The sequence below is a fragment of the Salvia splendens genome, chromosome 10 (genome assembly GCF_004379255.2).
Source record: "Salvia splendens isolate huo1 chromosome 10, SspV2, whole genome shotgun sequence".
Lineage (NCBI taxonomy): Eukaryota > Viridiplantae > Streptophyta > Magnoliopsida > Lamiales > Lamiaceae > Salvia > Salvia splendens.
In genome coordinates, this window is record NC_056041.1 from 8,869,667 (window position 1) to 8,885,935 (window position 16,269).

The 16,269-nt window shown below is 36.2% G+C and overlaps 1 protein-coding gene across 3 annotated transcripts; it reads right to left on the reverse strand.

Moving 5' to 3' along the window:
• Window positions 1–7,757: 7,757 nt before the first annotated feature.
• On the reverse strand, window positions 7,758–9,621 carry LOC121750805 (zinc finger protein JAGGED-like). 3 transcript variants are annotated; one of them, XM_042145419.1, is made up of 6 exons: window positions 9,451–9,619; window positions 9,038–9,354; window positions 8,782–8,876; window positions 8,376–8,507; window positions 8,203–8,290; window positions 7,758–8,129 (listed from the first exon to the last, which is right to left on the reverse strand). In XM_042145419.1, coding segments are annotated over exons 2-6 (609 nt in total). In that variant the 5' UTR covers window positions 9,040–9,354; window positions 9,451–9,619; the 3' UTR covers window positions 7,758–7,837. The 3 variants fall into 3 exon arrangements, with proteins under 3 accessions (XP_042001353.1, XP_042001352.1, XP_042001354.1); XM_042145418.1 differs by lacking the exon at window positions 9,038–9,354 and having other exon boundaries at window positions 9,451–9,621; XM_042145420.1 differs by lacking the exons at window positions 8,782–8,876; window positions 9,038–9,354; window positions 9,451–9,619 and adding an exon at window positions 8,614–8,762.
• Window positions 9,622–16,269: the final 6,648 nt, after the last annotated feature.

A 16,269-nucleotide genomic window follows, 5' to 3' on the forward strand; every position in this document is an offset into this window, starting at 1 on the left:
AATTTTTTTTATTAAAAATCGGGTTTTAATTAAAAAAACGATAAAAAAAATCACTTCCCAAAAAAAATATATCCGTTTATTATCGTTTTTTACTACTTTTTAAATTTTTTTTTTATTTTTTTCCCCCCAAAAAATACACATTTTCATCTATAAATACCCCCACTTTTACACCCAAAAATTCACACCAAACTACACAATTCTCATCTTCATTCTCCCATATCCATTCTCATCTTCATTCTCTCATATCCATTCTCATCTTCATTCTCCCATATCCATTCTCAATCTTTCTTCCACTCCTACACCATAACAATATCCGGCCACGGCGATAATCCCCCGGGCTCCGGTTGGAACCCCGAATGGTTCGGTTCACCACCGTTTCCTAGTCCGGAAACGGAATACTCGGCCCCTCCTCAAACCCAAAGTTCGGGCGTTCCGGGTGGCTACCGGCCATATAATTCGGTTCACCACCGTTTCTTAGTGCCGCCGGATGAGTAGTCGTCCACGGGGGTATTTTTAGCTTTTAATTATGTAATTTTTAATTTTTAGGAGTTTAATTATGTAATTTTTAATTTTTAGGATTTTAATTATGTCTTTTTTATTTTATTTGTAATTTGTAATATTTATTATGGTTTTTTAATGAATTTTAATATTATGGAAATGTTTTTGTTTAATTGAATTCTAAATTGAATTGTGCTCGTCCTTGCGGAAGAGCACAATTGTGGGTGTTGTGTTCTTGCCAGAGAGCAGACAGGAATAGTGGCGTCGGGCCCACAACCGTGCTCGCTGGCAAGAGCACGGTTGTGGATGCTCTTAGAAAACTTAAATATTCCCATTTCCTTTTTTATTTTATTTTCTTTTTCTAATCGATTAATGGTTTCTGTTATGCCCATATCAAGAGCTTATGTTGAAATCTTTGGATCAGGAACGGTGCTAAATCAAAAGTTCTAAAAGGTGCAAAATTGCAACATTTCTTTTGAGGAGGCCTCGAACTATACTTTTATAGGGCAAAAAATTACAATTGAAGATGTCTTATACTAATGTAAAATGAAGGTTGATTAATAATGTATGCAGATTTTGAACCCCTTTTTTTGTGGGAAATATTGTACGAAAAAAAGGCAAAGTAGTAGTAGTAGTATGATATGCATGCGGCGTCGGCCAAATGAAAAGGTGGGAGCACAAAATAACAATGGGGTATTGGGGTTTCCTCAAGGTTAAATGTGTGATATGCCACTTTTCACAAAAATAGATTTGGTATGCATATATGCTTGCATACCCAAATCAATATATAAATTTAACACGCACATGATATTTCATTTAACTTAGAACCCAATTATGCTGCAATAAAAGGACATTTCTCTGCACCCTAACTTCCACCGCAACGAGTGCTGATAGGGATCCATCAACCTCATCTATTTTCTCCATTTTTAATTTACTTCTAAATAGGACTACTTTATTAATTGCAAAACTAATATCGATTTATAATCCATTAACTTTTTCCATTAACTTTCTTTACCTTTCTCAAAACTTATGTCGAGTTAACATAAAATAGTACTCCTTATTTATTTATCAACGGAAAGAGTAATACTTTGATTAACTAGTAAATATCATGTCAGCTAATGATGTAGTAGTGTTGTCTCACTACAAAAAATATAGAGAGACGCAATTACTTGTGTGATTTTTTTGAAAAATAACTAAAGATTAGGATGTAAAAGAAAGCAATCTCAAGTTGAAAATAAATTATCTTAAATCTTTGATTTATCTAGAATGTTTCCATTTATATATCCTAATTTTAGTTGAGACACATAATGAAAACGTTTTTAAAACGGTGATGCATTGATATATTTGTAAACACAAATTAGTATTCTTTATTGCTTTAAAAAATGTTCTTACCCAATTTTTTTTGTTGGTAGTGTCTTGTGGATACGTATAAGAATATATAGTGGATGCATATATGACGTGGTAGTGTTCGTGGACTGATTACATATATGCAAATTTGAAGATAATAAATGGGTCAATTGATGATAATAATGAACGAGCTCATAGTAATTTATAATTACAACATGTCAACATGACCTTTTTAACTTTCTATAATCACAATACATACAATTACAGCGTTAGCTTTGTTGTATCACAATATATTTTTAAATATTAATTTTACAGTTACAAGTTCACAACACTTCCTAGTATTTTATTGATGAAACTGAAGACGTTATGTTGTAATTGCAAAAACATAGATATGAATATGTGTAATAACCGCGTACTTAAATATCTTAATTGCATTAAATATAGAAAAAAGCGGGAAATCCGGAAAAACGAAAAAATTTGTTCTAGCTGGAGTTTATACTCTTCTTAATATCATTAATTTCGTTATCACAAATCATCGACAAAAACTGAAAATATTCTGATGCAATTGTAATAGAAAACCTAAGACTTAAGAGCATCCACAATAGTGCCTAGCGCACCGCCTAGCCAAGCCCCGGCGCTAGGCAGTCCACTAGGCGAACCATTGTAACCGCCGAGCCAGTTTCCGGAAAAAAATTGCCTAGCGCTAGGCGATGTGTGGGCGCTGGGCGATCCGCTCAGCGCCATTGCAGGCTCCGGATCGCCGAGCGCAACGCCTAGCGGATTTTTTAATTTTTTTTATTTAATTTTTTTTTTATGAAACTCATTCTTGGTTGTTTCTATTTTATAGAGACATCCGTGAATGTTTTATGTTCCACTTTCGATGTGGGACAAACTCATTCTTGGTTGTTTATCTTTTTAGAGACATCATTGAATGTTTTATGTTCCACTTTTGATGTGGGACAAACTCATTCTTGGTTGTTTCTCTTTTATAGAGACATCCTTGAATGTTTTATGTTCCACTTTCGATCTGGGACAAACTCATTCTTGGTTGTTTCTATTTTATAGAGACAATCCTTGAATGTTTTATGTTCCACTTTCGATGTGGGACAAACTCATTCTTGGTTGTTTCTCTTTTATAGAGACATCCTTGAATGTTTTATGTTCCACTTTCGATGTGGGACAAACTCATTCTTGGTTGTTTCTCTTTTATAGAGACATCCTTGAATGTTTTATGTTCCACTTTCGATGTGGGACAAACTCATTAATGAGGATGTTGTAATGTTATTTTAATTTTAATGAAGTGTGTTTTTTTAATTAATGTACTTTTTAAAATTTAAATATTATTATTGAATTTTCCCGTATCCGTGTCGTAAATTTAATTCCGTATTTTGTATGATTGTTAATTATTTGTTTTATATAATTTTGAGTGATGTGGCTAGGCTATGACTGAGCTATTTGCTTGTTTTGATGATGTGGCAGGAGGATTTTTAGTGTTGATGATGTGGCAGGAAGAGTTTGTGGCTAGGATATGGCTGAGCTATTGCTGGACTATTCCTACTGTGGATGGCCTAATACTCATACTAGTACTTAGGGGTGAGCAAAAAAACCGGAAACCGAATATCCGAACCGAACCAAACCGAAATTTTGAAATTCGGTTCGGTTTTTTCGGTTTTTCGGTTCGGTTCGGTTTTAAAAATAAAAAAATTTCGGTTTTTCGGTTCGGTTCGGTTCGGGAGAAGAAAAAAATCGAAAAACCGAAAAACCGAATTATATATATATTCTATTAATTTAATATATTATATTATATATAATATATATTCGACTATATAATATATACTATATGTATTATTAATTTTATATTATATATAAATATTCTATTAGTATATATAAAATAAAATAAAATACACATATATAAATATATATTTATATTATATTTATTTTTTCAGGTTTTTCGGTTTTTTTCGGGTTTTTCGGTTTTGTTCGGGTTTTTCAATTTTTTAAGTTCGGCTTTCGGTTTTTCGGTTTCAGTTTTTCGGGTTCGGTTCGGTTTGGATTTTGAACTAAATTCGGTTTTTTCGGTTTTGGTTCGGTTTTGGCAAAAACCGAACCGAAACCCGAATGCACACCCCTACTAGTACTATATGCTTATATAGATATTGATTAATATAGATTTGTAGCGTACAATTTTATAAGCACGAGAATTAGTCCACGGCAATCAAATGTTTTGTCCCTTTATTTAATCTTTATATTCTATTTTAAACTTACAATTACTCTTGGCAGATATGCAACTACATACACCTCAATTCATAACTCGTTTACCCAAGTTTGTCATTTTTAATTAATGAAGTACATATCTCAATTCATAGACAAAAACTGGAATTTTTTCTGCTACTGTAGCAGAAAACCTAAAAGAAACATTTAAATTAAGATACATATATGAGGGCAGAATTTTATAAGCTCGAGAGTTTCTTCATGAGCAATCAAATGTCTTGTCTCCTTATTATATTTATCCTATTTAAATTCTCAATCACTTTTAATGATATTGATTTATTCAATCAGTTTGCATAAATTCAGTACCTTTCTAGTTATTGTAGATATCCAGGACATCTCATATACAGGTAAAGGGAAAAAATAGAAAATAGAGCCAACTTTAGACTTGGAAAAGACTTATGCTTTTCACATCTGCATAGTTTATAGTATTATAAAAGTTTTATAATATTGAGTTCAGGATTAGTTTCCTGAATTGTTTAGTTATATATTTCTATCAAAACTATCAGTCTCCATTTCCAAGATGAAGGAGTATAAATAACTGCTTGTTATTTTCTCTTATATTAATTTCGTGTATTAAATAAATAAAAGGACGACGTCTGACCCAAAATATTTAATACAAGTAAACTTGTGAAAAAAATTCAAATTAAAGATTAATAGTTTCCGAAATTGGATGTGATAGCTATACCACATAAATAAAGTCCTGCGCTTCAGAGAGGCATGAATGTGAACAGAATGAGTGGGAAAGCAGATTCAGAAAATTACTTGAATTAACTGTACTCATTGATCAGTAATTAAGGTGAAGGGAATTTTTTAAATTATAAAAAAAATAAAAGTATTGATTTAATTAAATTGGAGTAAAGCATTAGGGTGGTGCAGCAGCAGCTTTAAACGTCTCAAAAATTGTGAATTGCAATTAAGCTGACTCTATAAAATCATAGGGGTCGTCGACTTTTCCTGCTGCAGCAGCTGCACCTTCAATTTGTATCTTTAATTTTCAAAATGTTTTAATTAAAATGATTATACTAGTATTTAATTAGACCAGAATGCAACTTTTTTAGTGAAGTTTTTCTGGCCTAACTCATGCGATGCTTGCTGGAAAACCCTATTAAGGCAACAGTACAACCTAGTGTTGTTCCTTTCACCAATGAGGTCTCGGGATTTCAGCTATGAGAGAGAGAAAGAGTGATTTAGTGTATGTGTATGTGTGTGTGAGAGAGAGAGAGAGAGAGAGAGAGAGATCTAAACGTTCTGCACTGTTGAAGTGTGACAGTGGACTGCTTCTTTACTCAATGGAATATTGCGAAATTGTTAGCAAACTATACTTTCTATAGTGGTGTGACATCAATTAATTGGACAATATGGTGTTGGATTAATTTTGTTTCACTAGGATAAATGATGCATTTTTGTGATATTTTATGTGACTGATATTTAGAATTGAATATACTTCACTATAAAATTCATTAATAGTAGGAAAATAATAAAGTCATCATTTTTGTGTATATATAATTTCAATAAATAAGTTACTAGTGTATCATTTTTATGTTGGTATTGTTAGTGAACTAAGTAGCACTGCAAAGTAGGAGTACTAAAAGTTATCCATCTCTCTAATCACCCTTATCTATATGGTTGTGTGGTCATTGGAAGATCTAAGGTATTGCTACTATGTTTGTCTAAAGTTGTTTCTAAATACCAAAATGTATTAAGTCAAATTGGATTTAAAAATAACAAGACGATTTAATTAGAGATTGAGAAATGTATGTAGTAAGATTAAGGATTGGGGGGAAATGTTATGATTAGGGCACTGAAATATGGAAAAAATATAAGTAAAACGGAGGTTGATTGATCTAGAGAAATTCAGAGGCTAACTAGACTGTGAGTTGACCTGCCAATTAGAGTTGCCATATATTTGTTCCTTCACATCCTATATTTGCCGAACATCTTAATCTGCAGCTTTTGACCGTAATTTACTTTGGCCTGCAAATATTTCCCACACCTATGTTTTCTTGTCTCTCTTTCTCTATCTGAATCTATACATTTAATTTGTACATTAGAGCAACCATTATAACTAGCCCTAACCAAAATCTTGCATTCTTAGAATTCAAGAATTATTACTCCATCCGTTCCATAAGAAATGAAATATTTATCTTTTATTACGAGATTTTATGTATTGTTGCTTTTCAACACGAAAACATTTCTATGTCAAAATCTTTTTTGTCAACATACAAATGTCTTCGTGATGACATCTATATAACAAGTTGTTGGCATAGTTAGGACCCATAAGAGCACCGCCTAAGAAAGCGTTAATTTAACCCTTCAAATTAGGACCTTAATTTGATAAGTGAGATGTGTATACATTTGTGACCAACTTATCGGTTAATATTCATCATATAATAGTATCTATATTGTGTTGTTGTATTAAGTAGTGATCGAATTTAGCTATTACTCCTGCCCTAACATATTTCATCTACCCAAACTAGCACACATTGACAAATGAAGGAGTATAGTATATTTTGCCAACCTGTTTGATCGGTCAAGATTTGACATGTGGTATTATATTTTTTTTCTTGTATGAATAACTGGAAAAGTTGTTCTGTGAAATTATTCATGTGAGAGGAAACTAGATGTAATATGGTCCATATGGATCTGAAAATTAATGATGACAGCGACCTTGAAGCAAATAGAGTACCTAGAGACAGATTCGGGAATTGAATGAAGTGCAAGAATATAGACTATTAGACCTATTTGTATGTATATAAATCTCTACATCTTACTTGGCATGTATTTATTGTTAATAGTAGATCTTAATAACTCGTTTCAATAGACCCTTCTGGGCGTTCGGTTGAAATCGCTTATTTATACGAGTATACGTATTTATTTTTCAATAATTACTATTGTATTTAATTATTTAAAATGCATTTTTCAGAGCAAACGATCAACAAATTAAATTATTAGTATATTTAGATGTTTGCATTTATCAGTGCGCAAAAAGCAAAAGATATTCTTTAACACTAACACCTCATGGAAACTACAGTGAACAAAGGAAAATATAACTCAACACGTGTTGATTCGTCGATCTTTTATCTTCTCGCAGAAAGAGATAAATCGATGAATCATCTTCTTCATATAAATCTATTAATCATAAAATACAATTTGACGAAATTATAAAAAATCATTGAAATACTACTCTAGTTTTTACCATTAATTCAATACGACTTGCAGATAACATAAAAACCTAGCAAACTCGACAATCATACGGAGTATGGAATATAGTAATTTAAATTTATTCACATACCTGCTATACACATCTGAAATTGATTGATTAAATATGGAATAGCTATTTCACACAAGAAAAACTCACTGATTCAAATATGAAGAAACTCTGATCATAAATTTCTCATACTTGCCATATTTATGGAGATATTAATTAGTAGTACTAGGATTTAATTAATTGAAAATTGGAAAGAAAGAAGCCTCCAATCCCAGTTGAGGAGAAAGTAAGAGATGTGATTCATGTGAAAAAATAAACCCAAAACTGATGGGCATTGAAGGATTTGTCAGCATGTTTTTGGATTGTTTGTGTCTGAGTGAGAGAGAGAGAGAGAGAGATTAAGAGGAAAACAGTAATGATAAAAAACAGAGAGAAAAACAAAAGAAAAGAATCCATGTTGATGCAGATTGATCGACATATACAATCCAAAACGTTTTCCAATCTTGTCCCTGTCTATCTCCGGCCCCACCCAAGCCCTTCCTCCTCATTCTGCAGCGACACGTCTCTACCCCCGCCGGCGAATCCCTGCCCCACCGGCGCCCCTATGCACGTGTACCTATTCTCCCCTTCCATCACATGCCCCACCAAGTATTCCGGATGGAACGACACCATCCTCGGCGGCGACGCGTACATGTAACCCCCTCCATGCGGCGGCGGAGGAGGAGGAGGAGGAGGCATCATCCTCGTCGGGTACACCGGCCTGAACGGCATCGGAACCTCCCCTCCTTGCGGAACCGGCTGCCCTCTGCACATAATCATAAATTAATTCTATACAATTTCAAAAAAAGACAAATTTATGAGAGAGAGAGAGAGCATACGTTGAGACATAGCTTAGGTGGGCTGTGGGAGCTAAATCATTGGTGAAAACCAGTTGCCTTGCCTTGTTCAATGTCTCAGTCTCTCTCTCTGATAGTAATTAACATGTAGTAGTAGTAGTAGTAGTAAGCATTTGATTGTATGTGAAGAAAGAGAGTAGTAGTAGACCTCCTACCTTGGCGGTGGCGGTTCATGTGGCCGCCGAGGGCTTGAGATTTGCAGAACTTGAGGGAACAAAACCTGCACTCATAGACCTTAGAGGCTTCATCTTTTCCTTCCTTAGCGCCGCTTTTCTTTTTCCTGTACACTGCCAATTAAAGCAACTTTGATGAGACTAATCCTACACCCTAACCTAATCCCCTTCATTCCCCTCCTCTTCTCATTTTGGATATGGATATGGATACGGATATTACCTTGTCTTGTCATTTTTTCAACCACTTTCTAGGGTTTCGTTCTCATACTCCACATACCAAGAATTTCATTTTTAATTTATTAAGAATGTGCAATCTTGTTCATAGAGAAGGGATCTTTTGGTTCGTAGTAGGTGTGATGGAGTAATTAATAAGAGAAAAGCTATGTACCAGCAGAAGAGGAGCTGTCCTCAGAGACAAGTTTGGCATCTCTTGCATAATCCTCAGGTAAGTTGTTGAGGTCTAGTGGATTTCCCTCTGGCCTCCTGGAAAATATACATACCAACAAAAATAAATTAAAAATTGGTTAGTACTACCCAACAAGTGAAAGAAAAAGGTGAAGGAGAAGTTGCAGTGTGGAAATTGAAAGAAGATGATCATGTGTGTGTGTGTGATGTTTTGTGGGGTTGAGGGGTGTGATGCATACATGGAGACGACAAAGAAAGACAGATGAAAAAAGGAGTATATTTAAAAAATGTGATTTTGTTTTTTTGGATGGGAGATGGAAGAGAACTAAAGCTTGGGAGATTATAAGACTTCAGTTTGGGACTGCAATGTAGAGGCTATTAGTTGAGTGATGTTGAAGAAAGGAGCCTTGAAAGTTCTCTATCAGTTTTTTCTTTCTGCCAGCTCTTGTGGAGACATCCCTATTCCCTCTCTCTCACTAAAATTGAAAGAACACAAGGTCTCGTGACTTTAAAAAGGAGAGGATGAAGAGAGGCTTATTGCCCTACTCATAGTAGCCTGCATTACACACAACACGAACACACACACTAAATCATGGGGAAAAAAACACACATTATATGTAAAAATTGAACCCTTAAGTTTCAGAGTAGTGACCATAAAACATGCGTCTTATTGGTGCAGATAGCATCAAACCCTTTTTCATTCATTTTTATCAGAATTGCCACTATATATATGTGTGTGTGTGTGTGTGTGTGTGTATGCCCTAAGGGCATTGAAAACAAAGGCTTTGCCTTTTAGACATGACTGTGCAGTTGTGATCGGTTTTGATGTAAAGAAGCATGCTTGAGATTATTACTTATTGTATTAATGCGTAAAGATTGAAAGGGCTAATACATGATGTGTAGCCATCAATATAGTACTTGCAGCCCAAGAAAAAAAATATAGGAGATAAAGTTGGAGCTATTTTGGTAATTAAGAAATTTCTGATCAGACCAAATTCAGTGGCTGGATATTTTGGAACTACATAGGTTGTCTTGATTGAGTTGCTTCAAGATTTGTCTTAATCGTTTTGGATTGTTTGATTAGGTGAAAATTTATGTGTCTTACCGCAGTTAAAGAATGAGTGGTTAATTTGCAATATTAGGGTTAAAAGGACTGCACATAAAGGAAAAGGTAAATATTGTGGTCCTCCTCATATATATATCTAGAGAGAGATAGATCTTGCTTTAAGTGAATATTTTGGTTTCTTCCTTCTAATTAGTCTGGCAGTTATCTATTAGTTTTGTAAATATTCTACACGAGAAGCAATAATGCACACTTCATCTCACACCTGAAATCAATGGTAGTGTGTACGTAGTATATGTGTATATCACAATTCAACTATATTAATGTATACATATTGCACACACACAAGGTGTTATATCTACGGTTCATGCGTGTGCACATATGGAGCATACAAGTATAGAAATAATGAAATTTTATCTTTTGAAGACATGATGATCAGTATATAAGTTGTTTTTATTACATGGTTAAATAAAAATCATCTAATATTCTGAATAATTTAGTTCCTATTGTATTTATGTTTTACATACATTAACATAGGAGTCATTATGTATTCTTTTTATTATTTGTAGTATTATTTAAAAATGGAGGACCATGTCTTCATCAATACTCCTATAGAATTTAAGCTATGGGCCGTTATTGTTCATAAATTTGGGCTCAGGCCTTCGCAATATTACTTGGCCCGTAATATGTAAGTCATTTTATGTTTAGCCTTATAACAAATGCGATTAATTTGAATATGAACATATGTTATTAATTATTCAATTTGCTTCTAGAAATCTATATAGAAGAGATTATGAATTCTTTTAAAATTACTTTATTCGTTTAGGCTGAAAATCACTGTGAATGAAAACGCTATATTTCCGTAACTAGCTTTGGAGCCCAGGCCCAATTTTGTCACGCTATGTAATTGCAAAATGAGCAATGCGATGAGTTTAACTTGTTACACATTTGAGTTTAATCAACCAAAATTTCATCAATCTAGATAGAAAAATAATCAAATTATAAAAGTTACAGGAAGTAAGCGCATATTATTTGGAAGAATAAAACACATAATTGTACATAAATTTGAAAACTCGTAGTGAAAATACTGTATTTAACTGAATTGGGTATTCAATGATTTGGAGAAGGACTGTATATTTTATATCTGACTTTCTATCGGCCGTACACTAACACAGTAGAGAGATACGCCTGAGTGAGTTGATTTGATTCGATCTTCTTCAGCGTCAGATTTCCACCCACACGATCCGATGTCGTTTTGCTGAAATATATAGTTTTAAAACTAACCATTAAAAACATTTTTTAGAAATATACTTTTAATTAAATCCAGACAGTGGTAACTATTGACGCTATACCGTTCAATTGGAACTGTTACAAATGTTGGTATTGAGTCTATTGACTTGACACCTTGCAACCTTTTACCACAGCATAAATGTATCGAAGAAGGCTTTAGAATACACGGCGATTAAATTTTATTTTATTTTTTTTTTGTTTTTTGATCATTCATAATTAGGGCGTGCAATTTACAAAATCTAATAAATTGATTATTATTTTTGCTCTTTTTAACATGTGCTATACGTAATAATAAGAGAGAGATGTGTGTTAGTTGCCCTAAGAGCATCCACAATGGCAGATTTCCCGGTGGACGTCCGACCGGAAAGTTGGGTGTCCGCGCGGGACGTCCGCTATTAAACATGAGAGGGGCGGATGCGGACGTCCGTTGCTGACACCGCATATCCGCGGACTTCCGGCGACGTCCGCACGGGACGTCCGCTATTAAACATGAGAGGGGCGGATGCGGACGTCCTGATTTTTTAATTAAAAAAAACTCCATATATACGGCTCGTTTGAACTTCATTTCATTCGCACCACTTGTTTTAACGAGTTTCTCTCTCTCTACGTTTCTATCAGTATATCCAAAATGGCTAGTGGTAGTGGTTGTGGTAGTGGTGCGGGTGGTAGTGGTGGGGGTGCTGATGACATACGCCGAGGAATAAAAGAAGAGGTGCGGGCCTATACGTCCCGGGAGATAAATCGCCTGATACAAGCGGCCTTGCAGCAGCGGCAGCGGCAGCAGCCGGCGGTACCTTGCCCCATCCATCATCCAACTATAGTACCCCAGAACCACATCGTTGCACACCATCGGTTGTATGAGGACTACTTCGCTCCGGAGCCGCGGTCTGGGGATAACTTATTCCGGCGACGTTTTAGGATGCATCGTCCGCTATTTATGCGTATCGTGAGCACTTTAGAGCGTCGATACGAGTATTTCAGGTTCAGGGAGGATGCGGTGGGTAAACCCGGCCACACGCCCATACAGAAGTGCACTGCCGCAATCAGACAACTGGAGTACAAAGTCTCGACCGACATGTTCGACGAGTACCTCCACATCGGTGAGTCGACTGCCCGCGAATGTCTGCAGTATTTTTGTGAGGGCGTTAGGGAGATATTCGGGGATAGGTATCTTCGGAAGCCTACCCCCGAAGACTGTCAGGCTCTGATGGATATGCACGGGAGTCAGCACGGGTTTCCGGGAATGTTGGGCAGCATAGATTGTATGCATTGGGAGTGGAAGAACTGCCCCGCCGCGTGGAAATGGGTGTACACTACCGGCTTCAAAGGCAAGCATCCCACGATTGTCCTTGAAGAGGTAGTTGACTACCGGTTATGGATTTGGCATGCGTATTTTGGAGTAGCTGGGTCGAACAACGACATCAATGTCCTCTAGTCGTCGCCCCTTTTCAATGAACAGTGCATGGGCGTTGGTCCAACAGTCAGTTTCGCCGCCAACCTGCAACCAGCACAATATGAGCTACTATTTGGCGGATGGGATCCACCCTATGTGGCCCTTCTTTGTGAAGACGATCAGATGCTCATCAGACGAAAAGAAGATCTATTTTGCGGGACGTCAGGAGGCAGCGTGCATGGATGTGGAGCGGGCATTTAGTGTGCTCCAGGCTCGATGGCCGGCAATGAAGGGTCCATCACATCGTGGTATATTGACAGCATCGCTAATGTCATGTACGCATGTATTATCATGCACAACATGATTGTCGAAGATGAAAGTCCAGCACTGACTGATTGGGCCAATGATGATGTTCATGCTGCCGGTCCAAGCCACGGCGCTGCCACCGCCAATATGCGTATGGGGATACCCCATGGAGCTGCCGATCGGGTCCGTGCATTTGCCGACATGCGCCAAAAATAAGCCCATATTCGACTCCAGAACGATATAATTGAAGAGATATGGACGCAGAGAGGTGCACGTTGATATTTTATAATGTAATTTGTTTAAAAAAAATTTTGTTGAACTGTACTTTTTTATTTTTTTTTATTTAATGAAATTATCTTTGCACTTTCTCCGTCCGTATTCGTGTCGAAATTTTATTTCCGTAAATTGTTTAATTTGGTGAATTTGTGATTTTTTTATTGTGGATATCCGCCATTGTGCAGTGATATGTCCTTATGAAGTGGCAGTGCAGTGGGATGTCCTTATGATGTGGCAGGAGGTATTTTTGGGAAGTCCGTCGGGATGTCCGCCGGAACATCTGCACCATTGCAGATGCTCTAATGATAGAGCGATTATCATGTTTGGGGACAAAGGTAAATATTCGAGTCCATTACAACCTCCATATACATGTTAAATATGAGGTCAAATGTCCTACGTTTGAATCCACTTTAACATGACCTTTATATTTATGTTTATTTGAACATTTGAAACCAGAGGCCAAAGGTCTTTAGTCTCATGTTCGAATCCACCATTATACGGACTTTAAATTTATATTCTTTTGAATATTGCTATTTGACATCTGAGGCCAAAGGTCTCAGGCTCGAATCCATAGTGGCGCAGTTTTGTTAAATTTATATATTTATTTGTCCATAAAAAAGAGAATGATTGTCGAACATCCGAGAACAACACAATAAGAGATATAACTCAAACGATGTGCTTCTAAACTAAACCAATTTAGATTTTCAACTTCTCGTGAAAATCTAAACTTTAACATCAAATCCGCGTAGAAAAACTAAATAATTCACTCTGAATTTTTTTTAAAAAAAAGACGTTATTAAAACATAAGTCTAATATGATGTAAATTCATATCCATTCAATGGTTGGTTTCGGTTTTTCTCTACACCTTAGCAATTTTCATATACCCAACTTAAATCCAATTTAGTGCTACCGTATTATTTAATATTAATCACATTCGGTGATGACAATGAATAGCTAGCTAGCCTTCCTATTTGTAGACTTGAAGCTGTGGATTGAATTTCGGGTTATGATTACTTAAGGGCATGTTCAGTTTCCTTGATATGGGATAATGAGAATTAAAACATGAGAGAATTTAGTGATGAGGGGCCCACATAATTAGAACCCAAATCTAATGTTCAGTGTATAAGAAATAGTCATGTTTTGACAATTTTTAAGTTCTGAATTAATTAATTTTTATTCTTTCCTTTATGAGTAGACTAAAAAGCCCTCGTAGCTTTTGCATAATCCGTGAAATTTTTGGGCGAGAGATTATTTCACTTGTAAAGAAAATAACCCAGATTCAACAAATTCATTCAACAATGATAAAACTCCTAAAATAATTACCAAATCACGGAGGAATCTAAGCAAGGTTTCATAGAAAGCTCAAACACTTTTCTTCATTTTCTTTAAATTTACCATCAATTGCGACCGCAATCATAAAAAAGCGGCGCAGCGTCGTGCGACAGCACCAACGTTTACATCCGTTCCCACCACCGCCGCCGAGAAGTACGATGCCATCTACGCGTCACCCACATGTGTTGCGCACCCATCGTCTTCAATGCAGTTACAATTGGGTGGAAATTGAGTTGACGTGAATGCATATGAGAGAGAGGGTAGAGATGAGTTGAATTGGGTGGAAATTGAAAATCAAAGGGGTATAGATGGTATTTTGACACCAATTCTTGACTCAATTCTTCAATGCAGTTACAATTCTCAGCCATTTTGGAAGAAATAAAAACCGAACATCTCAACATGGAACAGTGCGGGCCGATGTTATAACATGGGCCTGATGGAATTAAAACTTAAAAGGTGAACGCCACATAATGCCAAGAATTGAGGTCTTAACTTGCTATTTCTAAGAAGGTGAACATGCCCTAAGTGTAAAGTGGGATTGGTTGGATTAGGCGAAGCGAAACATAAGCGCGTTCCTCAAATTCTTAATTTGCAAACCAGCTGTTCCTTAGAGCATCTCCAATGGCGTCGAAGGTCGGATACGGACGTCCCGTGAGGACGTCGGGTGTCCTCGGACGTGCGGGCGACGGGCGGGCGGACGTCTGCCATTGTGGAGTGGGTCGGACGTCCGGTAATTAATTTTTTTTAAACTCTATATATACGGCTCGTTGAACTTCATTTCATTCGCACCACTTGTGTTAATTAACTATGTTTTTTTATGTTTTATGACTATGTATTTTTACCCGTATTTTACTTTCCTGTATTCCGTGTCAAAATTATAATTCCGTTTTTACGTAATTACATTATTGTGATTTTTTTATTGCGGGAAGTCCTAGTGGGAAGGGCGATGAGAAGGGCGGATTGTGCAGGGGATGTCCTAGTGACGTGGCAGTGGGATGAGAAGTCCTAGTGACGTGGCAGGAGGTGTTTTTGGGATGTCCTAGTGGATGTCCGAGTGGGACATCCGCCCACTGGAGATGCTCTTACTAAGCCAATTTAGGTAGCGCCATGTGCTGATTTACTATTTTGTTGAATTTATGCAAACCCAATAATTTATATTGGAAATGTGACAAAAATTAGTACTATAAAATCAGCCATTAAATTTTATGACCTAATTTTTCTCCTAATATAAGCTTCTATTATTGTATTCACTGAAATAAACAATACTTCATCTTAAGAGCACCCACAACCGTGCTCTTACCAACGAGCACAGTTATAGGTCGGGCCCCACTTTTTCTGCCTGCTCTTAGGCAAGAGCATAACACCCACAGTTGTGCTCTTCCGCAAGGACGAGCACAAGGGTCCCACTATTCTATTATTCAATTTAAATAAAAACATTTCCATAATATTAAAATACATTAAAAAACCAAAATAATATTACAAATTACAAATAAAATAAAAAAGACATAATTAAAATCCTAAAAAATAAAAATTACATAATTAAAATCTTAAAAATTAAAAATTACATAATTAAAATACTAAAAATTACATAATTAAAGCTAAAAATAACTATTCATCTAGCGACACTACCCCCAATTGTTATTGGAGGCCCAATATCATAGCCTCGTGCGATCGAAGTTGCGCGGGGGTCATAGTTGACCTATCGGCCATATTGAGTTGGGCCAAAATCCCCCACAACGAGTTGGTGGGGGTGGAGGTGGCACATAGGGCACGGGAACGGGAGCGGGTTCGGGAGTATCGCCGGATTGAGT